Source organism: Pipistrellus hanaki, assembly GCF_964339955.1.
Source record: "Pipistrellus hanaki genome assembly, chromosome: 12".
Lineage (NCBI taxonomy): Eukaryota > Metazoa > Chordata > Mammalia > Chiroptera > Vespertilionidae > Pipistrellus > Pipistrellus hanaki.
Window position 1 is genome coordinate 48,465,768 of NC_140514.1, and position 26,638 is coordinate 48,492,405.

At 43.8% G+C, this 26,638-nt stretch overlaps 1 protein-coding gene across 1 annotated transcript; it reads left to right on the forward strand.

The window, feature by feature from the left end:
• The first annotated feature begins 2,328 nt into the window (after positions 1-2,328).
• On the forward strand, positions 2,329-26,630 carry USP39 (ubiquitin specific peptidase 39). Its single transcript, XM_084900236.1, has 13 exons — positions 2,329-2,665; positions 5,529-5,598; positions 6,352-6,446; positions 8,096-8,232; positions 9,591-9,743; positions 10,806-11,031; positions 12,528-12,605; positions 14,587-14,654; positions 15,971-16,159; positions 20,709-20,851; positions 23,459-23,594; positions 25,295-25,381; positions 26,438-26,630. Exons 1-13 carry the CDS (start codon positions 2,398-2,400, stop codon positions 26,483-26,485), a joined length of 1,698 nt encoding a protein of 565 aa, XP_084756362.1. The 5' UTR covers positions 2,329-2,397; the 3' UTR covers positions 26,486-26,630.
• The last annotated feature ends 8 nt before the right edge of the window (positions 26,631-26,638 follow it).

A 26,638-nucleotide genomic window follows, 5' to 3' on the forward strand; every position in this document is an offset into this window, starting at 1 on the left:
TGGGAGGTCTGCGAGCCACCTAGATGGTATCTGAGCCTGTGTGCTCTGGGGAGAGGGCGCCAGCCTGCAGATGAAGGGATGATCGGCAGATGAAGGATTGCTTGGAAAATCACTGGCTGCAGCTTTTATCTGATTAACCTTTCCCCTGAATTCCAAACCCTTTACTTACTTTCTTCTGAATTCCAAACCCTTGACCTACACTTTCCTTCTTGTAAAATGCGTGGCTTGAGATGAGATGTAAGATGGTCCCGATTGCTGGCCCCCAGAATAAAGGTCCTTAAAGATGGAAGCCTTGTCTCTTCTTATTGGTTCTGGTAGTGACGGGCAGCTGTTCGATGTTTCTAGCTCTCTATTCCTCTCTGTAAGAAAATCAATAAAGAAAATCAACTTTCCTGCTTTCAGTTTCCCAGTGGATCCCGGCAGTTTTGAGACAATCGCACACTTAAAGTGCGGTTTATTTTTATTTAAAAAAATATATTTTATTGATTCTTTTTTAAAAAAAATATATTTTATTGATTTTGTACAGAGAGGAAGGGAGAGAGATAAGAGAGTTAGAAACATCGATGAGAGAGTCATCGATCAGCTGCCTCTTGCACACCCCCTACTGGGGATATGCCTGCAACCAAGGTACATGCCCTTGACCGGAATCGAACCCGGGACCTTTCAGTCCCCAGGTGGATGCTCTATCCACTGAGCCAAACCAGCTAGGGCTATTTTGTTGATTCTTTACAGAGAGGAAGGGAGAGAGAGTTAGAAATAAGTGAGAAAGAAACATCAACCAGCTGCCCCCTGCACACCCCTGCTGGGGATGCACTTGCAACCAAAGCGCATGCCTTTGACTGGAATGGAACCTGGGACCCTTCAGTCCCAAGGCCGCTGCTCTATCCACTGAGCCAGACACTTTAAACGTGCGGTTTATTGTGTTTCAAAGCCCCTCAGTAGATCTGACAAAGGAAGTAGTTCCGGGTTGTGATAGTCACAGGCCGCAGCTTTATTGGTGTGACTGTAAGTCTCCCCATTCCATGTTTGCACTTCCGTGTGCTACAGGAATAACCCTCTAAATGTGGCCTTAGTTAGAGGCTCCGGGCTGCTGCAGGCAGGGGATGTTTGGGGGGTGTCGTCTGGTTCTCCAGTGCAGGGGTGTCAGTTTCCGAGGCACTGACCCCCTAATTTTGGTTTGGGGGCACAATGCATTTTATTTTTTTTAATCCTCACCCAAGGACAATTGATTTTTAGGGAGAGTGAAAGAGAGAGGTAAAGACAGAAAAAAATATCGAAGTGAGAAAGACATGAATTGGCTACCTCCTGCAAGGCCGACTAGGCTCAGGCAAGGGAGGAGCCTGCCACGGAGGTACATGTCCTGACCAGAATCTAGCCAACGCTCTATCCACTGAACCAAATCTGTAGGGCCAATGTTTCTTGAAGAAATCTGGGACCCAGGGACGGCTTCTTCTTCTTCTTCTTTTTTTTTTTTTTTTTACCCAGAAATTCTACAGCTAGTAAAAAGTTCCAGTCCCAAGCTGAAACCGGTTTGGCTCAGTGGGTAGAGCGTTGGCCTGCAGACTGAAAGGTCCCAGGTTCGATTCCGGACAAGGGCATGTACCTTGGTTGCGGGCACATCCCCGGTAGAGGGTGTGCAAGAGGCAGCTGGTTGATGTTTCTCTCTCATTGATGTTTCTAACTATCTCTCTCTCTTCCTCTCTGTGAAAAAATCAACAAAATATATTAAAAAAAAAAAGAAAAGAAATGATTATTTAAAAAAAAATAAAAAAATAAAAAGTTCCAGTCCCTGAAATAAGCCAGTCAATGAAAGAGAAACACCACATGACCTCACTCATTTATGGATAATAAAGAACATTATAAACTGATGAACCAAAAGATAGATATAGAGACAATAAAGCAACAAGCAGACTGTCAAATTACAGTGGGGAGGGTAGGGAGATCTGGGGGAGATAAGAGATCAACTGAAGGACTTGTATACATGCATATAAGCAAAACCAAATGGACACAAAACTCTGGGACGGGGGTGGGGGCAATGGTAAGATACGTACACAGATAATAATTTAATAAAAAAATAAGGAAAAAAATAAAAAAATAAAAAAGAGAGAGAAGCCTATTAACCAAAATGCAAAAAAAAAAAAAAAAAAAAAAAGTTCCAGTCCCTTTAAGCTGGAAATTTGGCAAGTTGGCAGTAGCCTGCAGGTCGTGCTCAGCTGCGCACGCAGCCGCCAAGAGGCCGCTGGAGGCGCAGCACTTCCTAGTTTTCTGTGGCAAGATTTGTCCCCTTCGGTGACTCGTAGAGGGCCTGGTTGGACACAGCGCCGCTCCTGATTGGCTGCCTCCCGCGCGCTCCTGAGTCCGTGGCCCCCGCGCTGGGCGACTTTGCCGGTAGTGGCGATGTCCGGCCGGTCCAAGCGGGAGTCTCGTGGGTCCACCCGCGGGAAGCGCGAGTCCGAGTCACGGTCTAGCTCGGGTCGCGTCAAGCGGGAGCGCGATCGGGAGCGGGAGCCCGAGGCGCCGGTCGCCCGCGGCAGCCCGGTGCGCGTGAAGCGCGAGGCCGAGCCGGCGAGCGCGCGCCAGGCCCCGGCCCCCGTGGTGCCCGCCGTGCGGGTGAAGCGGGAGCGCGAGGCGGACGAGGACTCCGAGCCTGAGCGGGAGGTGCGAGGTGCGCGGGGCCGGGCCGGGCGCACTCCCGCGTTCTCCTTTTCCCTCTCCAGCCTTTCCTGCCCGGGGGCTGGGGTGGGGGGATCACACTTCACCGGTGTCCGCGACACGACTCTCGGCTGCGTCTTAAGAAGGATAGTTGTCTGAATGATAACCACAGTTATACAATTTCTAAGCAACAGCAACAACGGTAGCAGCTTTACTTGATCGAGTGCCTAACACCGGCTAGGTATTGTGTTATTTATTTTGCAGGAGTCACCTTCAATGTTTACAAAACATCTGAGAAGCCAGTCTTGCTGTAATTTCTGGAATTAGACTATTAAGAGATGAAAGCCTGGTCGCTGAGCACCTGTACTATTTTGTACTATTTTCTATTCGTACAGATAGGAGATCTGGATTCTAAACCCTGCTCTGAGTCACTGTGGTTTGGGAAAACGGAGTTCAAGTTTTTGCTCTGGTGAGAAAGAGAGAGAGAGAGAGAGAGAGAGAGAGGGGGGGGGGGGGGAGAAACAGTGATGTGAGGGAGAAACATTGATCAGTAAAACCTGCAACCTAGCTATGTGCTCTGAGGTGGAATGGAGCAGCAACCTTTTGGTGTCCGGGAGGAAATCCCTGCCAGCTGAGCCACCTGGCCAGGGCTGATGTACACTCATTAAAAAAAAAAAAATAATAAAATAATGTTTTACAAAGAGGAAGGGAGAGGAATAGAGAGTTAGAAACATCGATGAGAGAGAAACATCCACCAGTTGCCTCCTTCACACTCCCCACTGGGATATGCCTGCAACCAAAGTACATGCCCTTGACTGGAATTGAACCTGGGACCCTTCAGTCTGCAGGCCAACACTATCCACTGAGCCACACCGGTTAGGGCATGATGTACACTCTTAAATCTACCTCGTAGCAAGAACTGTGGTCTCACCGGTGGGGCTCAGTGGTTGAGCATCAACCCATGAACCAGGAGGTCATGGTTGGATTCTTGGTCAGGGCACATGCCCGGGTTTGGGCTCGATCCCCAGTGTGGGGCATGCAGGAGGCAGTTGACCAATGATTTTTCTCTCATTATTGATATTTCTGCCGCACCCCCCCCCCCCCCCCCCCCCCCCCCCCCCCCCCCCGCTCTAGAGTCAGTAAACAGAAGAGTCTAAGATCTTACCCTGTTTGCTAGCTGCCAATTTAGCCTGTGGCAGTTTCAGGATGCTGAAGGAAGACATGGGACTGTTGGACCTCAGACAATGTATTCCATGGGTAACAGGCAGAATGTAGCATTGGTGTCATTTCCCGAGTCCAGAGAGCCTGAGTCTTTGATGAGGGGCTGTGAGATCGCCTCCCCCTCCTCTGCCCTCCAAGGTGGTTGGCTATACAAACGTCTTTGACAAGACAGTCTGGAGCTGTTCGTGCCTCTGGTCACAATATGTGCAGAAATACGAGGCGACCCACAGCACTGTTCAGTTTAAGAAGTGGGACACAACCAGAATCATGAGCCCTAGGCCCCTTCCCAGCTGTGTCTGCCTTCTTTGCTTAAGTATTCACTTCTGAGTATTTTCTGGTCACTCTGCTTTTACTAGTTATACTTTTACCTCATATATGTATTCCTAAGTAGTACTTGTTTTATTTGTATTTTATATAAATGGAATCACTGTATGTAGTCTCCTTATTTGCCTTTTTTTTTTTTTTTTTTTTTTTTTCTAGCCAGATAGGTATTCATGGCTACACAGTGTTCCATTAATGATGGACCAAAATATATTTCCCCATTTTATTTGTGGTGGATATTTCGGTTGTTTCCAGTTTGGGCTCTTGCAAACATTGCTGCTATAAATATTATAAATATTTTTTAGTAAAGTACTCCTGGTACATGTGTGTAGAAGTTTCTCTGTGGAACATAAATAGAAGAGATTGCTGGGTCAAGGGGTCTGCATATTTTCAGCTTTTTTTTTTAAAAAAAAATATATTTTATTGATTTTTGTACAGAGTGGAAGGGAGAGAGATAAAGAGTTCGAAACATCAATGAGAGAGAGTCATCGATCAGCTGCCTCTTGCACACCCCCTACTGGGGATATGCCCGCAACCAAGGTACATGCCCTTGACCGGAATCGACCCCGGGGCCCTTCAGTCCCAAAGCCGACGCACTATCCATTGAGCCAAACCGGTCCCGGCATATTTTCAGCTTTGATCTTGCTGTACTATTTCCTAATAGGTTGTAACAGTCCTGACTCCCAGCAATATGTGAGTATGCTCATTGCTTCACATATTCACCAACATTTGGAATTTTCTGATTTTATTTTTTCCCTCTGGTAGGTGTGAAGTGGGGTATCATATGCAAGGATATTTGTATTTTCTTGATTATTGATGAGGTTGTATATCTTTTCATATGTTTATGGGGTGTATTTATTTTCTGTTGGATCATCTTTTTTTTATTGCTTCACAAGATTAAAAAAATGTTTTTATTTCAGAGAGAGGAAGGGAGAAGGAGAGAGAGAGAGAATAGAAACATCAACGATGAGACAGAATTATTGATCGGCTGCCTCCTGCACACCCCCTACTGGGGATGGAGCCTGCAACTGGGCCCGTGCCCTGGCTGGGAATCAAACCCTGACCCCCTGGTTCATGGGTCAACACTAAACTGCTGAGCCACACTGGCTGGTCCAGATTTCTTTATGTAATCTGCAAACAAATCATTTGTTGGTTATATCTGTTTCAAATATATTCTCTCAGTTTGTGGCTTCTTCCATAGTGGGCTTTTTTGTGTGTTGCCAGGCCACATGTATAGAAGCTCACCCTGATTAGCTTTTCTCATTTGTTTCTTTGTTTTCCTGGCATCTGACAGGTTTTCAATTCTCACAACCTATGATGATTTTCCTTTTCAGCAAAGAATGGCCGAGTGGATTCTGAGGACCGGAGGAGCCGCCACTGCCCATACCTGGATACCATTAACAGGTTAGTAGGCGGCAATGCACATGAACAGGTTAGTAGGACGGCAATGCACATGAACAGGTTAGTAGGACGGCAATGCCAAGAGCAGCAAAAGAAAAATGCAGTCTGTGCAAGAAGTTCTTTGGAATGCACGTTGACCAACACATTCAAAAATTTTATCCCTTTTAAAGCTTTCTGCCCAGAAAATGGTGCTTCTTGCCGTGTTTACTAATGTTTGCTCTTCAATGTAAAGTGTCAGAGGGCATTTTGTTTTAGGGTGGGCATAGGCTTTTAGCTCATTTTGAATTTGTGTGGTGAAATAATGGGATCCGCAGTGTCAGTGTCAGTATCAAATTTAAATAAAAAAAATATATATATATTTTATTGATTTTGTACAGAGAGGGAGAGAGATACAGAGTTAGAAACATCGATGAGAGAGAGTCATCGATCAGCTGCCTCTTGCACACCCCCCACTGGGGATATGCCCGCAACCAAGGCACATGCCCTTGACTGGAATCGAACCCGGGACCTTTCAGTCCCCAAGCCGACGCTCTATCCACTGAGCCAAACCAGTTTCAGCCAAATTTAAATATTTATTGAGCACCACTGTGCTGGGAACTACTCCTCTAGGTGCCCGTGGTTTATATGTGGCTATTGGGCCATCCTCTGCAGGGCGCTGGGTGAGATTGTGGAACACAGAGCCAGTGCTGCTTCACTTGGGTGCTGTCCTAGGCCTCCATCCCTGTTAATTGCTTGTGTTTGGTTTGGTTCTCTTAGGAGTGTGCTGGACTTTGACTTTGAGAAACTGTGTTCCATCTCCCTCTCACATATCAATGCATATGCCTGTCTGGTGTGTGGCAAGTACTTTCAGGGTAAGTAAATGTTTGTATTATATAAACTTACTAAGTTTGCAGGTCTGCTCCAAAGAAACTAAGCTGCTGTTAGGTCTCATAATCCTTATCTTTGTTCCCAGGAAATTGGAATACTCAGAAAATCAATAGAAGGTTCTCTTATTGGTTAGAACCCAAATCTATGTTAAAGAGGGAAAGAACTAGTCACATGAAAGACTTATGTAGGAGATTTCAGAGTCTTTGGATTTTTGAATTTCTGTTGTTTTCTATACTTTCGTCTTTTTCTGAGAATCCTTTTGTCTCTAAGGACTTTTTCACTCTGTTTTCTGGAAATTTATTATTTCAATTCATTCAGAACAAACAAATGCTATGTACATAATATAATGGATGATGCAAAAGAAATAAAAATAACATTCCTTGCTCTTATAAGGATCTTATAATCAAGGCTAACACACAGAACAATTAGCAAACTCTTTAAGACTGTAAAGATTACTGCTAAACTGTGTGGCACTGAGTATAAATAGGATAACAGGAGTTGAAGTATACAAAGATCTTTATTAGTTGGAGTATTTGTGTTGAGTTCATGAAGGAGGTGGAGGTGGGACTTGAACTGGTAGGACCTAAAGGTTTGAATGAGGTGAGGGAGAGATATTCTAGAAAGGAGTGCCAACAACGAAGAAAGGTACTTTATTTTTTTTTTAAAGCAACAAACCCTTTTTTTTTTTTTTTTTTAATATATTTTATTGATTTTGTACAGAGAGTAAGTGAGAGAGAGAGAGAGTTAGAAACATCGATGAGAGAGAGTCATCGATCAGCTGCCTCTTGCACACCCCCTACTGGGGATATGCCCGCAACCAAGGTACATGCCCTTGACCGGAATCGAACCTGGGTCCCTTCAGTCCCCAAGCCGACGCTCTATCCATTGAGCCAAACCAGTCTCGGCAAGAAAGGTACTTTAGGTGCAGGATTGTCCTGACTGTGGGCAAATGGAAAGTCAGGACTGAGTGATGATAGACTGCTTTAGGATATGTATTATATATGTGCATATCTATCTATGTATGCATGTGCATATATTATATATCAATATATACATAGATATTCCTAACAAAAAAATTTTTATTTCCTAATTTTAAAAAATATGAAATTAACTCATGTATGTATATACACATACACATTATATATGTGTATATATATATTTTAAATATGTATTTATTGATTTCAAAGAGGAAGGGAGAAAAAGAGAAATAGAAACATCAGTGATGAGAGAGAATCATTGATTGGCTGTCTCCTGCAGGCTCCCAACTGGGGATTGAGCCTGCAACCTGGGCATGTGCCCTTGACTGGAATCGAACTGGAACCCTTCAGTCCGACACTCTACCCACTGAGCCAAACCTGGTAGGGCCTATATTTCATATTCATACATATGAAATTATTTTCCCCAACCAATGTCTTATGCCATCTAGGGAATAAAGTAACTGTTGTGCTATTCTTGCTAACTTTTGTGATGAGAGAAGTTCATGTGGGAGATTCATTTCATGGATGAAATGAATTGTACTTTTTTTGCTAATATTAACATGTTCCAGTACAAAACAATGAAAGGAAAATCAAACTTGATCTGTGCCTTTCTGGAATATGCCCTTTTCTCTACAGCCTTTTATTCTTCCTTACAGGCCGGGGTTTGAAGTCTCACGCCTACATTCACAGTGTCCAGTTTAGCCACCATGTCTTCCTCAACCTCCACACCCTCAAGTTTTACTGCCTTCCAGACAACTATGAGATCATCGATTCCTCCCTGGAGGATATCACGGTGTGTGTCCAGAGGGCTGCTTTGGAACCAGTTCTCCTGAGCACCATCCCGGGGATCTGGGATCTGCACCCCCTCCCACCCATTCCCAACCCCCTCCCCAGTGAGGAGTCTCAGCCCCTTGGTCTGGAAGAGGTTTCTTTCCCTTTGGGGGAACCCGGGAAACCAACTAAGGAGGGCAGGATCCATACTTATGGCCTGTAGGCTGCAGCTTCGCCATCATTCTGCTTTAACTGTTGAGGGTTGGGACTGAAAAAATATGGCTACTTACTAATTGGGGTGAAAGCGTTTTTATGAAATAGTTATCTTTCCACACTTGGAGAGAGGATGTGAATTGGGCCTGGCATAGGACAGTGCATACCAAGCTGCATTCCGTTCTCGCTGCTTTGACATGATGTGGCCAGAGTGGCCCACCTGTCCTATCTCTGGGCTCCTATTTTTTTTTTTTTTTATAAATATATTTTATTGATTTATTTACAGAGAGGAAGAGAGAGAGATAGAGAGCTAGAAACGTCGATGAGAAAGAAACATCGACCAGCTGCCTCCTGCACATCCCCCACCGGGGATGTGCCCGCAACCAATGTACATGCCCCTGACCGGAATCGAACCTGGGACCTTTCAGTCCACAGACCAACGCTCTACCACTGAGCCAAACCGGTTTCGGTTGGGCTCCTGTTTGTGACCTGTGCCAAGAGTCACTGTAGTTACGCAGAAAGTGTGGGAAGTCCTCTTGGGCTTTGTTTAATGTTGGAACTTTTTATTTTATTTTTATTTTTTTTAAAGGAAAACTGGGTGTTCACAGTGTTTGAAATACTGCTAAGGCTACTTTTAGCCCATATTTGAAGTTAAAGTGGTTATGGACAGTATTTACAGAGGGAGAAACTGAAGTAAATTCAAGGTTTCAAAGGGAGTTAGTGGTGACCGCTGTCCATCCTGTGACATGGCACATGTAGCTCCAGGCCTGGGAAGGATCTGCTCCTGCCCCTCCAGCCTCAGGGGTTTCGAGGTCTCGGCCTCACATGCTGGGGTGGAGGTGCTCCTGCTCTGCTCTGGGTCCATGTGCTGGCCCTAACCCCACAGAGACCCGAGTGTCCTGAGCTTCTGGTAGTGCTTGGTCATGGGGTTGGCTGGACCTGTGTTGGAGGATAAACCTGAGATTCAGCAATGTTGGGTTAAACATAGAGGTCTCCTTCTAAATTAGTAATGTGGAGAGTCTGTATACCTATTGTTGGATGCTCTTTGGGGGTGTGATGAGACATTCATGACCAAAGGGTTTTTTGTTTTTGGCAGAAATTGTGGTTCGAAATTTTGAACTATGTAGGCAGCTCTAAAACAACTTACAATTGTCTTTTGCTTTGCAGTATGTGTTGAAGCCCACTTTCACAAAGCAGCAGATTGCAAACTTGGACAAGCAAGCCAAATTGTCCCGGGCATATGATGGTACCACTTACCTGCCAGGTATCGTGGGCCTGAATAACATAAAGGCCAACGACTATGCCAACGCGGTCCTTCAGGTAGGATCAAGAAGGGTGTAGTGAGGAGGCGTGGTGAGGGAACACTGTGACCCTTCAGTGCATGGGCTAATGCTCTAGCCATGGAGCCATATGGACCAGGGCTTGAATACCTTTTAAAAAAAATATATTTTATTGATTTTTTGCAGAGAGGTAGGGAGAGGAGAAAGATAGAGAGCTAGAAACACTGATGAGAGAGACATCGACCAGCTGCCTTCTGCACACCCCACACCAGGGATGTGCCCGCAACCAATATACATGCCCTTGACCGGAATCGAACCTGGGACCTTTCAGTCCGCAGACCGACGCTCTATCCACTGAGCCAAACCGGTTTCGGCTGAATACCTTTTTAAAAAACTCATCTATCATATTCATGTCAGCAGAGTGTCTGCAGAATTGACTTTGTGTGAAACTCAGTATGAAAGCTGTTGCTGTAACATGAACTCTGAATGTGAGCATTTACTTCTGACTTTAAAAAAAAAATTTAATTAAAAAAATATATATATATATTTAAAAAAAATGTTTTATTGATTTTTTTACAGAGAGGAAGGGAGAGGGATAGAGAGCTAGAAACGTCTACGAGAGAGAAACATTGACCAGCTGCCTCCTGCACACCCCCTACCGGGGATGTGCCCGCAACCAATGTACGTGCCCTTGACCGGAATCGAACCTGGGATCTTTCAGTCTGCAGACCGACGCTCTACCACTGAGCCAAACCGGTTTCAGCTACTTCTGACTTTAAAAAAAATTTTTTTTTTTTTTTTATTTCAGAGAGGAAGGGAGAGAGATAGAAACATCAATGATGAGAGATAATCATTGATTGGTTGCCTCCTGCATGCCCCATACTGGGATGGAGCCCCAACCTGGATATGTGTCTTGACTGGAATCTGGGACCCTTCAGTCCACAGGCCAACGCTCTATCCGTTGAGCCAAACTGGCTAGGGCCTTCTGACTCTTAGAGGCTGTCGCAGGCACAGCTCTATTAGAAGAACTTCAGTTGGAAGAGCTTGGCTCCCAGGGGCCTTGCAAAGGGGCTTTGGATTAATCAGGATGCTTGACTTCCAGGCGCTGTCTAATGTTCCTCCTCTTCGGAACTACTTCCTGGAAGAAGACAATTATAAGAACATCAAGCGTCCTCCAGGGGATATCATGTTCTTGTTGGTCCAGCGATTTGGAGAGCTGATGAGAAAGCTCTGGAATCCTCGAAATTTCAAGGCACATGTCTCTCCCCATGAGATGCTTCAGGCTGTTGTCCTTTGCAGCAAGAAGACTTTCCAGATCACCAAGCAAGGTAAGAAGCAACTCATTTACATTTTTTTTTAAAATATATTTTATTGATTTTTCACAGAGAGGAAGAGAGAGGGATAGAGAGTTAGAAACATCGATGAGAGAGAATCATCCATCAGCTGCCTCTTGCACACCCCCTACTGGGGATGCACCCGCAACCAAGGTACATGCCCTTGACCGGAATCGAACCCGGGACCTTTCAGTCCCCAGGCCGACGCTCTATCCACTGAGCCAAACCGGTCCCGGCTCATTTACATTTTTTGATTTTAGGGCAACAAATCTTATTTGATGAATAAACTTCCACTTTGCATTGAACCTGATAGTAGCTAGAGTGAGTGTCCAGTGGATAGTGTGTTTAGGTTCTGCACTCCTATTTCATCAGCCTTCTTTGGTCAGATTCCCAGGAGGTCTCAGGTGGCTAGAAACCCTGTCTAATTGGTAAATTAACATGTATGGCTCGGGTGAAGACTAGGAAGCTGGGAAAAGACACCGACCCTTATTAAGCACCTGCCACCTTTGCTACTCATTTTGTCATGTTGCGGGATAGAATATTCTGATGAGCTATTTTGACTGTATTCATCCCTTCAGTTAGTTGTTGCCTCGTGAGTAAAGTGGACACTTTGTAGCTCTTAGTACCTGGATCTCATGTAGTGTCCTCTAGCATCCATGCCAGCTTATATACCTTTCATTCATGGTGCTAGTAGGTTTTAGAACTGCAGGGATAAGAATTTTTCTCTTCCAGGAACTCCCATCATAGTGGGAAAGATAGTTATATAAAAAGGTGACCATAGGGTGTTAAGTGCTCCGATAGAGGAAGTAAAGTATGCTCTGCGAGGGAGCGTGGAACAAGGACCCCATTGGAACATGTGGGAGGAGGGTTGGACATCAGAGTGAGGAAGAGACACCTGAGCTTTAGGCAGAGGGGGAGACAGGTCAGGGACGTTCCAGGAAGAGATGGTACTGTGGACAGATGCATGGAGGTGCCTGGGCCAGACGGAAGACTGCAATTAGCTGGAGGATGTATTTCAAGGGAGAATGATGAGGACTGAGTGGAGGTTGGGAGGGAGGGACCAGATTGTGATCGTCCAGTTTATATGCCTCTATAAAAAGCTTGGTTTATATTCTGACAATAACGGGGAGTCAGTGAAGGCTTTAAAGCAAAGATATGACATCAGATACATGTTTGAAAAGATTTTTCTGGCTGAGGAGTGACTTAGAGGAGAAGTTCAACAATAGCTTTTAATGAGATACAGGTTTGGAGTAGAGATGGTAAACGAAGGTCCTGATTGGATCAGAGAGCCTCTGGAGAGAGTAAAGATCAGAAGACTAAGAATTTGACCTTGAGCATTTAATGGCCAGATAGAGGAGGGTGCCCTGGGGATGGGGTGGCATAGCCCAGGAGGAAGGAGGAAACCAGGAGTACGGGGTCAGGCCAGCCAGTGTGTGGTTTAGGTTGTCACACTGCCTCCAGCTTCACCCTGTCCCTCCCTTCTTTTCCAGGGGATGGAGTAGACTTTTTGTCCTGGTTTCTGAATGCTCTGCACTCAGCTCTTGGGGGCACAAAGAAGAAAAAGAAAAGTAAGTCATGTCACTTGTAAAAGGGAGCTCTGTTTTGTTTGCTTACTTTTATTTATTATTATTATTATTATTTTATTTTTAAAATATATTTTTATTGATTTCAGAGAGGAAGGGAGAGGGAGAGAGAGAGAAACATCAATGATGAGATAGAATCATTGATGGGCTGCCTCCTACACGTTCCCCACTGGGGACTGAGCCTGCAACCCAGAGATGTGCCCTTGACTGGAATCGAACCCAAGACCCTTCAGTCCGCAGGCTGACACTCCATCCACTGAGCCAAACCAGCTAGGGCTGTTTGCTTCCTTTTAAGAACACTTTGCAACTTCCCATCTGTATCTAATGAACCGTTTAATCTTTTTGTGTTGGGGTGGTATCTATGAACACATGAATTTTGTTCTTGAATAGGCTCCTCTCTATGTTTTTATTAGAATATGACTATAGCCACTAGAATTTTTAATATGTGGAAATGGATGTAATTGTGCTATAGAATTCCTGGCCCTGCTGGGCTGTGCAGTGTTGCAGACTGTTAAAGCTAATGTGAGGACTCCGGGGTGCAATGCCTGGCTTATTAGTTGACTTAATGCAGACTGGACGCTGTTCCTTGCCTGAGCCTGTACTTGGAGAAAGGAGGCTGGCCTCCATACAGACCCTCAGACCTGTGCTCCTTCACATCCATGTTGTCTTTGCAATGTTAGACATTTTTTATGAATGCCGATCAGCTCAGAGATTGCTCATGGAGTTAATTAGCTCAGAGTGCTGAGTGATTTTGGAGTCCTAATGCATTTTTCTCCCTGTCTTCTTTCTGTGCTCTGGTGGTGCTGATGTTTCTTGATGTGGGATTGTGGCCTGGTGTTCCTTCTACTAGATGGCCCTACACCTCTACCAAGTGTCCTTAGCCTGTGCACTAAGTGTCCTTAGTCCTTAGCCATCTGAGTTGTCTGGCTTCTGTCCTTAAGGATTGTAGAACCATGTTGTGCTTTCTGTCTCATTTTTTTGGTTTTGTTTTCAATTTTTTTTTTGTTAATCCTCACTTGTTCTCCATCGACTTTTCTAGAGAGAATGGAAGGGAGGGGAGAGACAAAGAGATACACATTGATTGGTTGCTTCCTGCACATGCCCCAATTCAGGGGTAGGGATGAGCCTGCAACTGAGGTACATGCCCTTGACTGGACTCGAATCTGAGACCCTTCAGTCTGCAGGCTGACACTCTAACCACAGAGCAAAACAGTCTGCTCCATTCTTTAGTTTGTCATTTTCCTTTAATGTCCAATGCATGGTAATCATTGTCTCCTTTTGCAGGCAGCATGTGGTCATGGGAAGTTCCTTGGATGTGCAGTAGGCCCTTGAGCAACATGGGGTTAGGGTACCACCCCCTGTGCAGTAGAAAATCTGTATACTGGTATAACACTGACTCCCAAAAAAGTTAACTAGAAATTGCCTGCTGTTGTCTGGAAGCATTACCAATGACATAAACAGTCAACACGTTATGTATGTTATAAGTATTATATTCTGTATTCTTACAATAAAGTAAGCTATAGAAAAGAGTTATTTAGAAAATCAGGAGGAAGAGAAAACACATTCGTAGTATTGTACATACTTATTGAAAAACATTTGCCCATTTATTGAAAAACAAGGGTCAGCTGAATTTTGTTTTGCTGGTGAAATTTTTTGTGATTCATAAATCTCCACACTCTGTAAATTATTCATTCATTTCAAATGCACTTAATTTTTCTCTTATGGTCCAGGCCCTGTGCTAGAGGGACAAAGGACATTTTTGTGGAGATGACAGACATAAAATTATTTACACAAAAAATTATAAAGGTACCATGTTAGCATACATTGCAAAGATACTTCTAGGTTTAGTGACAGCTTTGGATCTGATGATTAGAAGGTGTTCTAAATCAGAAATTTAGAAGTTAGGACTGTATTTTGGAAATGTTTTCTAGCCTGACAATTTGCATTTTGACTTCTGTTTGTACAGCTATTGTGACTGATGTTTTCCAGGGGACCATGAGGATCTTCACTAAAAAGCTTCCTCATCCTGATCTGGTGAGTGGGTGGAACCTGAGTCTCACACTGATTAGATTGCCTGAGGGGATATAGGATTGACACAGATGCTTAGAGCAGTGTTTTTCAACCTTTTTTGGGCAAAGGCACACTTGTTTCATGAAAAAAATCACGAGGCACACCACCATTAGAAAATGTTAAAAAATTTAACTCTGTGCCTATATTGACTATATATAAAGTAATTCTCTTGAATAGGAATCAAATAAACACAAAGAAAGTATTTTATAATTACTTTATTATGAAATATTAAGTAAACAAAATAGTGAAAAATTATAAAATTCTTGTCTTGTCTGCACCTACGGCACACCAGGCAACATCTCGTGTGCCGCGGAACAGCGGTTGAAAAACGCTGACTTAGAGAACCAGTGTGCTCTCTTGCCCAGGAAGAGGTTCTACGATACACCTGCCAAGTGGTGGTTTGCCCTTTAGTGAGCTTTGGGCGTTAGTGGTTGGAATAGGGCCTGCTTGTTTAAGTGGTCTGGCCATTGGGTGGTGCTGGCATGTTTCTTTCAGAGGTTCAGGTAAGCTTTTTAGGTCATTGAAAAGCTTTAAAAAGAGTCTAGTATTTAAGTAAACTCTCTGAAGATGGAAGCCTATCCATTCTTTTTTTTTTTTAAATATATTTTATTGAGTTTTCACAGAGAGGAAGAGAGAGGGATAGAGAGTTAGAAACATCGATGAGAGAGAATCATCGATCAGCTGCCTCTTGCACACCCCCTACTGGGGATGTGCCCACAACCAAGGTACATGCCCTCAACTGGAATCGAACCCGGGACCTTTCAGTCCACAGGCCGATGCTCTATCCACTGAGCCAAACCGGTCCCGGCGGAAGCCTATCCATTCTTGCATTTGTCTATTCAGCTGGTGAAACTGCCCAGTCTGATTGACTTCATCCTATATAATAAAAGGGTAATGTGCAAATCCACCAAATGGCAGAATGAGTAGTGGCTATGATGCACACTGACCACCAGGGGGAAGATACTCAATGCAGGAGCTGCCCCCTGGTGGTCAGGGCGCTCCAGCAGGGTTTATGGCTGGTGAGCACAGCTGTCCGCCTCCAGGGTGGCAGTAAAGATGTCTGACTGACATCAGTTGGACATCCCCCAAGGGCTCCCGGACTGTAAAAGGGCTCAGGCTGGGCAGAGGGGACCCCAACCCCTCCAGTGCATGAATGTTGTGCACCAGGCCTCTAGTGTCAATATAAAAGAAACATAATGTGAATGTAACAAAACCTTGTTCTATCTGTGGTGGTCTCTGAGCTGCTCACACTCCTTTCTCTCCCTCTCCCCCCATTTCAGCCAGCAGAAGAAAAAGAACAGCTGCTTCATAATGATGAGTACCAGGAGACGATGGTGGAGTCCACCTTTATGTACCTCACTCTGGACCTTCCCACCGCACCCCTCTACAAGGATGAAAAGGAGCAGCTTATCATCCCCCAGGTGCCGCTCTTCAACATCCTGGCCAAGTTCAACGGCATCACTGAGAAGGTAGCCCATTTGCTTACTAGCCCTGCCCTTCCTCTCTCTTGACTTAAAAAAATGTTTTTTAAATTTTTAGATAGAGGGAGAGAAAGGTAGAAACATTGATTAGTTGCTTCCGACTGGGCTCTTGACTTTTTAATTTTCTTTTTAATATACATTTTATTGTTGTTTTTTTTTACAGAGAGGAAGGAAGAGGGATAGAGAGTTAGAAACATCTATGAGAAAGAAACATCCATCAGCTGCCTCCTGCATACCCCCTACTGGGGATGTGCCCGCAACCAAGGTACATGCCCTTGACCGGAATCAAACCTGGGACCAGTAAGAATAAATTGTTACAGTAAGAATTTATATAGCCGATGCTCTATCCACTGAGCCAAACCGGTTAGGACTTATTTTATTTTTTATACTTTTTATAATTACCACACATATTTAATGCAATCATTATAAAGTGTGTTGTCCTAGGTGAGCCTCCCAGAACCTGTGCTGTTTCTAGCTGATCACCCCCTAACTCTTAACTTGAGTTATAGTACCCCCTCTTGTATTTCTCAAATGTCCCTTTAAACTTTCTGCCTCTGGTTAGCATGGAGGAAAGAGGGGTATGAAGAACAGTAGAAACTCATAAAGGTAGGAAAAATTCTCATCTTTAAAAAATATAACATCAGCCGAAGCCGGTTTGGCTCAGTGGTAGAGCGTCGGTCTGCGGACTGAAAGGTCCCAGGTTCGATTCCGGTCAAGGGCATGTACATTGGTTGCGGGCACATCCCCGGTAGGGGGTGTGCAAGAGGCAGCTGTTCGATGTTTCTCTCTCATCGACGTTTCTAGCTCTCTATCTCTCTCCCTTCCTCTCTGTAAAAAATCAATAAAATATATTTAAAAAAAAAAAATATAACATCAGTATTAAAGTTGGGAAAAACAAGTAAAATATAAACAAACAATTTATTCTTACTGTATCAAGTTAAAAGCTTCTTTTTATCTGTGAGTTGTTGCTCGGTATGATTTCAGTCTTCTTGAATTTAATAAGCTTGTTTTGTGGCCTAATATGATCTGTCCTGGAAAATGTTCTATGTGCACTTGAAAAAAAAAATATTTGGCCCTAACCGGTTTGGCTCAGTGGATAGAAAGTCTGCCTTCGGACTGAAGGGTCCCAGGTTTGATTCCCGTCAAGGGCATGCACCTTGGTTGCAGGCACATCCCAGCAGGAGGTGGCTGATCGATGTTTCTCTCTCATCAATGTTTCTAACTCTCTATCCCCCTCTCTTCTCTGTAAAAACTCAATAAAATATATTAAAAAAAAAAAAAAAAAATCATGCCGAAGCCAGTTTGGCTCAGTGGATAGAGCATTGGCCTGTGGACTGAAAGGTCCCGGGTTCGGTTCTGGTCAAGGGCATGTACCTTGGTTGCAGGCACATCCCCAGTGGGGGGTGTGCAAGAGGCGGCTGATCAATGTTTCTCTCTCATTGATGTTTCTAACTCTCTATCCCGCTCTCTTCCTCTCTGTGAAAAGTCAATAAAATATATTTTTAAAAAAATCTTTGGGTGAAATATTCTATAAATGTCTATAACTTAATTATAGATGTCTTCAACTTAGAACTGGTCTAAAAATCTTTGGGTGAAATATTCTATAAATGTCTATAACTTAAATATAAATGTCTTCAACTTAGAACTGGTCTAATGCTACCTACTATATATTTAAGGCCATTATTCCCATATTAATTTTCTATCTGGATGATTTATTCGTTGATGTGAGTTAGCTATAAAAATCCCCTGTTATTGTATTACTGTGGATTTCTCCCTTTATGTTATTTAATAATTGCTTTCTTTTTAAAAAAATATTTATTGTTCAGATTATTAGAGTTGTTTCTTTTTTTCCTCCATAGCTCCCCTCCACCTGGTTCCCACACCAACCCATGCCCTTATTCTCCCCCTCCCACTGTCCTAATCCATAGGTATATGATTTTTGTCCAGTCTCTTCCCTCACCCCCCATTCCTCCTCTCAAGGATTGTCAGTCCACTCCCTTTCTATGCCCCTGATTCTATTATATTCAACAGATTAGTCTGTTCATCAGATTTTTTATTCACTTGATTTTTAGATTCACTTGTTAATAGATATATATTTGTTGTTCATAATTTTTATCTTTACCTTTTCCTTCTTCTTCCTCTTCTTAAATAATAACTTTCAGCATTTCATATAATACTGGTTTGGTGGTGATGAACTCCTTTAGCTATTTTTTATCTGTGAAGCTCTTTATCTGACCTTCAATTCTGAATGATAGCTTTGCTGGGTAGAGTAATCTTGGTTGTAAGTTCTTACTATTCATCACTTTGACTATTTCTTGCCACTCCGATCTGGCCTGCATAGTTTTTGTTGAGAAATCAACTGACAGTCATATGGGTGCTCCCTTGTAGGTGTAACTAACTGTTTTTCTCTTGCTGCTTGTAAGATTTTCTCTTTGTCTTTTGCTCTTGACATTTTTATTATGATGTGTCTTGGTGTGGTCCTCTTTGGACTTCTTTTGTTTGGGGTTCTGTGCCCTTCCTAGGCTTATAAGTCTTTCTTTCACCAGGTGAGGGAAGTTTTCGGTCATTATTTCTTCAAATAGGTTTTCAGTATCTTGCTCCTCTCTCTTCTTCTGGCACCCCCATAATTCTGATGTTGGTATGCTTGAAGTTGTCCCAGTGGCTCCTTACACTATCTTCATATTTTTGGATTCTTTTTTTGTTTTGTTTTTCTGGTGGAGTGTTTTTTGCTTCTTTGTATTTCAAATCTTTGACTTGATTCTTGCAATCCTTTAGTCTGCTGTTGGATCCCTGTATATTATTTTTTATTTCAGTCAGTGTATACTTAATTTTCAGTTGGTCCTTTTTCATATCGAGGGTCTTGCTAAATTTATTGCCCTTTTCTAGAAAATTCTTTAAAAACCTTATAACCATGTTTTTAAACTCTATATCCAGTCATTTGCTTTCCTCCATTTCTTTCATTTATGATCTGTTTTTTTGTCTCTGCATTTTGGCTGCTTCCCTGAGTTGATAGAGTGGCTATGTGTGCTAGGTGTCCTCTAGGGCCCAGTGGCTCAGTCTCCCCAGTTACCTGAGGTGGACACTCTTGGTGCATCCCTTTATGGGCTGTGTGCGCAGTTTTGTTGTAATTAAGCCCTGATTGTCGTTGATATCACTGGGAGGAATTGACCTCCAGGCCAATTGGCTGTGAGGATCAGCTGTGTCTTCGCTGAGAGAACTTCTGTGCTGGAGACACCCTTATGGGACAAGACTTTCAAAAGCCTCTGTGCTCAGCTTGGGTGGGATGGAGTCTCAGGGCGGAGCAAACAGCGATGGCTTTCCATCAGCCCTGTCTCAAGAGGCCCTTGGTTCTCAGGGTCCCACGGCAATTCCTGCAAGCACCTCTGAGAGAAAGCTGCTCTCAAGTCTTACCCGCTGCCAGACAGTCCAGTTTCTCTCCTAATGAGTCTGGGTCCCCAGAATCTCACCCAGAAGTGGAGTTCAGAGCACTTGGGAGCTTCCGTCTCCCTCCTGCTTGAGCAAACCAGCCCTCTCTGTGCACGTGCTTCTGCACCTCTGCCCTCCACAGCTCCTTTGAGTCTTTTCTCTTTCCTTCTAGTTGTAGAATTTCCACTCAACCAGCCTTCCTTTGGTTCTAGATGATGATTGTTTTGTTTTTTAGTTGTAGTTTTGAAATTGTGCGAGGCAGCAGTTTAGGATGTTGCTATCTTGGTTTATCCTTCTATGTGCACTAGCTTTTAAGCATCTTGGGCTGGGTAGGTTGTCCTGGGTCCTCCACCATCCAGTCTCCTGAACATGCTGAGTGAGTTCTCAGTGAATGTTACTTGATAGATTGCACTTGACCCACAAGTCTTGGGACCTTTGAGGAGGAAGGAACATGGCAGTGTGTTGGCACCTCTGCTGGAACACACTCAATGATGAGGGTTTCTCACTCCCACAGAGTACCTTTCCATGAGTGCATGCATCTGAAGGCCAGGAAGTTCTTCCTTATTTTTATTTTTTTTTTTCTTATTTTGAATTAAGTTAAACTTTTATGGTTTTAATTCTGTAGCTTTTAACATATCCTCTTTTTCACTTGACATTTTTGTTTTTCTTGTAGAAATGGACGCCCACAGTTGAGGTAATTTAGTCAGTTTTGCCATAACTGGTTTGGCTCAGTGGATAGAGCATCGGCCTGTGGACTGAAAGGTCCCAGGTTCGATTCCGGTCAAGGGCATGTACTTTGGTTGTGGGCACATCCCCAGTAGGAGGTGTGCAGGAGGCAGCTGGTTGATGTTTCTCTCCCATCGATGTTTCTAACTCTCTCTCCCTCTCCCTTCCTCTCTGTAAAAAAATCAATAAGATATATTAAAAAAAAAAAAATTTTGTCAGCTATAGCCAAAGTCTCCTTCCTATGCTTTATATATGGTTTCTGGGATCAGGTGTCTTGTGAATTCTAAGTGTAAGGTAATTACATGAAAATCTTAAACCAGAGCAAACCTTGTGCCCCTGCTCTGGTACTCGAGCACTAATTTTATAGTTTTCTTTCTGTCTCTAGGAATATAAGACTTACAAGGAGAACTTTCTGAAGCGCTTCCAGCTCACCAAGCTGCCTCCATATCTAATCTTTTGTATTAAGAGATTCACTAAGAACAATTTCTTTGTGGAGAAGAACCCAACTATTGTCAACTTCCCTATTACGTGAGTATTACCCCGCTTCAGTTCCTCTTAGGGAAGAGAGCCTGCATTTCTTATTTTTGTATCACTATTAATTTTGAACTGTTTAGTTGGAAATTGCAAAGACCAGAGCCTACCTATACTATGTAAGTTAAGAGTTCTTATTTGAAGACTATACTGGCAAATACTTAAAGGACCTCAAGGATAGATCTTTATCTGAAAGCAATCCCCCTTTTACCTTCTTTTCTGTTTGCTGGGAATTGTAGTCTTTCTTTCTAGTGAAAGACAGTTGATAAAAATAGAGTAGGACAGCCCTAGCCAGTTTGGCTCAGTAGATAGAGTGTTGGCCTTTGGACTGAAGGGTCCCAGGTTTGATTCTGGTCAAGGGCACATGCCCGGATTGTAGGCTCAATCCCCAGTGGGAGTGTTGCAGAGGCAGCTGATCAGTGATTCTCTCTCATCATTGATGTTTCAGTTTCTTTCTCCCTCTCCCTTTCTCTCTGAAATCAATAAAATATATTTTAAAAACTGTAGAGTAGGACAGGTAGGACTCTGCCTGGCTTTGAAGATACTCCCGAGCAGTTAGATGCATCTGTTTGCTGGTCATCACGTCTTGCCCACCGCAGTTGGGTGTGGACAGTGGGGATGACTCCAGGTCTGTACTCACAGTCTAAAGTTCAAAGGGAGATACTGTCAAGAAGTGACAACTAGACTTAACGCTGTTAGCAGGTCTTGTGAATCCTTTCAGGTTCACCTTATTGTGTTTCGAGTTGTGAATGCTAGCACATCAGACAGTTCTGCAGAGATTGGAAGTATGATATAATCTCTGTTATTCTACCTTGTATTGTTTAAATTTATATAAACATTTGTAGGCTAAAAAAGTTATATTTTTTCTAAATTTATATAGTTAACATATTCTCTTAATATTCACATTATCTGTCAATCTATTTCCCTATTTAACTATTTGAAAGTTTTTTTTTTTAATATATATATCATATTGATTTTTTACAGAGAGGAAGGGAGAGGAATAGAGAGCTAGAAACATCGATGAGAGAGAGACATTGATCAGCTGCCTCCTGCACAGCCCCTACTGGGGATGTGCCTGCAACCAATGTACATGCCCTTGACCAGAATCCAACCTGGGATCTTTCAGTACACAGACCGATGCTCTATTCACTGAGCCAAACTGGTTTCGGCTTGAAAGTTCTTAATAACTGTCTCAATACAATTTCGTTGCAAAAGGAGGGGGAAGAATAAAACTGATGTCAAGAGGGCAGATAGCTCTCTTAGGTCCTACTTCTCCTGTGTCTGGTTCCGGGAGAGGGCAGGATGGCAAGCGCTCCGAGGGCTCCCACCAGATCTAGCTCCGGTCTGATTGGCTCCAGCCCAGTTTGGAAACCGTTTTTTGCACTTAATTCCTCTTTTGCACTTAGGCTACCTCAGGTTGGTTTCTATTATTTGTAACTACTCCTCTTGGCTAAAAGAAAGAAAATCAAATTAATAAGCAAGGTCCGGCCTGGCCCGAGTGGCTCAGTGGTTGAGCATTGCTCTATGAACCAGGAGGTCATGGTTTGATTCTTGGTCAGGCCACATGCCTGGGTTGCAGGCTCGATCCCCAAAAGAGGGTATACGGGAGGCGGCCAATCAATGATTCTCTCTCATCATTGATGCTTCTATCTGTTTCTCCCTCTCCCTGTCTTTCTGAAATAAATTTTTTTTTTTAAAAAAAGCAAGGTTCCAGAAAATCAAAGACAAAATAAAACAGAGTGCCTGGTTTGCCATATTGAAGTTGTTACCATGATTAGGTGCAGTGGTAACCCACATAATCATGTGATTGGGTCTTCCATAGCCTGAGGCCGAGCCGGGTGCTGTCTGAACACCACAGGTGCAGCTGATGCCCAGGCCAGGCAGGGGCTGGACGGCCACCTGTTGTCTCGATCCTCACCATCTCAGAGATGGTGACTCATCCTCATCGTAGAAGAGCCTTACCTTAGGTCAGTGTTTCCCAACCTTCTCTCATGATGAGAATCACCTGGTGGAGTTGTTAAAACACAGATTCCTGAATCCCAACTAAGAAGTGCTAAACTAGAATTTTTGGGAACATATAGGTAAAATTGTATACTTAACTAGTGCTCTAACACAGATGTTATATACAGAGCACTAAGTTAGGTATGCAATTTTACCTATATGTTCCCAAAAATTCTAGTTTAGCACTTCTTAGTTGGGATTCAGGAATCTGTGTTTTAACAACTCCACCAGGTGATTCTCATCATGAGAGAAGGTTGGGAAACACTGCGTTAGGTAACCTGCTTAAACTCACACACAGCTCAAAAGTGGCAGAGCCTGATTCTAGTTTGAGTCTGATTGACTCCAGGCCTACACTGTACTGTTGACTGCTAGAGAGGCTTTTAAAATGTGGTTTTCCCATAGAGCCAGCCTTTCTAGTTTGACTCATTTTTATGGCAGATTATGTGAATTTCCCCAAACCTGGACTTCCTTGGGTCTGCAATCCTGTCTACATCCCAGGTCCTAAGATAGAGGCTACAGTAGCTTTGTGGTTCATTTGTGAAGGACAGTTTCTCTAACCTGTAGCCTTTGCCTGATGTTCTGGCTTTATTTTCATCGCCACAGGAATGTGGATCTGAGAGAGTACCTGTCTGAGGAAGTGCAGGCCGTGCACAAGAACACCACCTATGACCTGATTGCCAACATCGTGCACGACGGCAAGCCCTCCGAGGGCTCCTACCGGATCCACGTGCTTCATCATGTGAGTGCTGCTGCTCGTGCACAGAGGGCACAACAGCTGGTGCTCCTCTGGCGTCTCAGAGGGCAGCTCCCTTCACTTTGCCCCTTCTCACCCTGACTCTGGGATTCTGAGTTTGAGGCAGTGGCTCTCAATTTTGGCTGCACATTTGACTCATCTGGGGAGATTTTAAAATCCTGATATCTGGGTTGTGGGTACCACCTCAGGCCCATTACATGACCACCATGTAACGTATGCCTATCCGTTTTCAAATGTGGTAGAAGCCAGGGATGCTGCTAAGTATCCTATAGGCAATCCCCACAGCAAAGAATTATCTGCTTAAAATGTCACTTAGGGTTAAGAGACTGCATTGGAGTATCTGGAGGTGGGAAGCAGGCATCACGGATGTTTTAAAATTCCCCAGGTGATTCCACTGTGAGGCAGCTTTGAGAGCCCCTGTCCTAGCTGCTGCCTAACCACTGAAAGTGGAGTCCTCGCCAGCAGCCCTCACCTCATGAGAACGTCGTTAGAAATGCAGAACCTCAGGCCCCACCAAACCTTCTGAATCAGAAGCTGTATTTTAACAAGAACCTCTGATTGATACAAAGTTAAATTTTATGAGGTACTTGTCTAGACGTTCCCTTTCAGCTAAAAATTTTTGTGAATTTGGCTCAAGCTGAAAGTGGATGAAACATGTACTTAAGATATATTTGGCATTGCACATATTATTAGCACAGGTTGTTCTAATTTGGTTAGTTTTCTGGGACTATTCTGTTTACCAGGCGCCTGGGAAGTTCACCAAGTGCTCAATACATGTTTATTTCGTTTATATATTCCTAGCACATCTCCAAAACTGGTGTTAATACCACCGTTTACAAGTGAGGAAACCTACCCTCATAGTTGCAGTAATTTGTGTCCTGAAGTCAGCAGACTTGGGATTTAAGCCTAGATATTCTTAACCAGGCCTAGGGCCAGGAATGGGGACTTGATATGTGATCCTCAGCTTTTGTTTAGGTTTTCTGTATTCTGAACTATTGGACTATCTGGAGTATCTACCGTATGCTCTATAGGGTCTGTCTTTGGCATTTCTTAGAAGTTTGGATGAATGAGGTGGGTGAACTTCCAGAAGTACCTCTGTCATAATCCAGAAACCTCTTTTCCCTTTGCTTATGGCTGCATGAAGTGAGGTAGGTTTTGCTGTAAAATTTGCAGCACTAGTTTTATTGACCAAAAGGAGTGAGTTAATAGGATGAATGGTGTTCACCAAGGACACTTTTTCTTGACTATCACTGTGTTCTGTGGGGTGGGGGTGGGAAGGTCCATTGTTAGGTTTTTCCAAAGGTTAACATGTACCTCCTAAGTGAGTGTGTCCAGTCTGTCATTTTGTGGGGGCAAAGAGATGTCTTAGGTGAGGAGTAGAGGACTTCTTTCCCTTCTCTTTATTATTCACCTAAATTCTTCTTAAAAGGTATAAGGTATTTGGACTGTATTATACTTCAAGGAATCTTTGGCAGGAATTGTGTTTGCCGAAATCAACACCCAAAAAGCTCTTTAAATGGAACGATGCCTAGTAGAGGTCATGCACCCTTTTACTTAGGATAACTCCTGCTGGGTGATGTTCTCGTGGCTATTCTGATTCCTCTGACTTCTCACTGTGGTCCCTTGCTTGTACACCCTTTTGGATTTAGTGAGCAGACTAACCCAGCCCTTCATACTCTTTGCAGGGGACGGGCAAATGGTATGAATTACAAGATCTCCAGGTAACTGACATTCTTCCCCAGATGATCACGCTGTCGGAGGCTTACATTCAGGTGAGTTGGCCACAGACGTGACCAGATGGGTTGTGGGTCAGTGAGGAACGATGTGCATGGAGGCAGGGAGTAGGGTTGGGTTGGAGCCTCGCTTAGGCTGGGCACCTGTTGAGATGCTCTGAGGAGTGAGGTTCTATGGCCTTCGAAGTCTGGGAGTGTAGGAGTCTCCAGGGAAGACGGGCAGGCAGGGAAGTACAGAACACTTAAGAGTGAGCAAGGAGGTATGTGTATGGCCAGGGTAGTCTTGCACAGGTGTGGGATCTGGTTTCCAGGAGGAAGGGCCTGCGATCATCAGGACAGCAGTTAGGAGTCGGCTCTGAAGCTTCCCCAGTGCTCTAGTCAAGGTTACCCCTCTTCTCGACCCCACCGCACTCTGCTCTTTATTGGAGCACCAGCCGTGTTATTCCACCTCCTCTGCTGGGTTGAGAGCTGGCGGATCAGACTGTCTGCCTTCTCTTTGTAACTGCCCTAGTGCCTGGTGAGGAAGGAAGACTGAGACTAAGGAAAAGCTGCAGCTTTATCAAAAAGATGGCAGACCTTCTCATTCTAGAATGAACTCCTGGCACCTTTGTCTAAGGTTGTAGGCTTGACTATGAGTTCTTTTTCAGAAGGGAGTTTGGAATGGGAAGTAAGAAGGAAATGGAGCCGAGACCGGTTTAGCTCAATGGATAGAGCGTCGGCTTGGGGACTGAAGGGACCCGGGTTCGATTCCGGTCAAGGGCATGTACCTTGGTTGCGGGCATATCCCCAGTAGGGGGTGTGCAAGAGGCAGCTGATCGATGACTCTCTCTCATCGATGTTTCTAACTCTCTCTCTCTCTCACTTACTCTCTGTACAAAATCAATAAAATATATTTAAAAAAAAAAAAAAAAAGAAGGAAATGGAGGGAAAAGTGAAAATGGCATGAAAGGGTATTTTCTGGGAATTCGTTTCAGGGAACTTAAATGTGTAAGTTGAGCCCCAGGCTATCCATTGCCGAGGTCAGGATAGGTATTTTGTGAATATTTGTTGATTGAATACCAGCTCCTAAATATCTATTGAATTCACTTCTTACAGATATGGAAGAGGCGTGATAATGATGAGACCAACCAGCAGGGGGCTTGAAGGAGAAGCCAGCCAGGGCTTTGCTTCCGGGGGCTTTGCTGAATATGTAAATAAACTACTGCAGTGTACTCGGCCCTCCCTGGAATAAGAGCATGAAGCCAGTAGCATCCTTTTTTCTTCCTAGAATAAATTAAATATTTTCCTGTTTGTAAT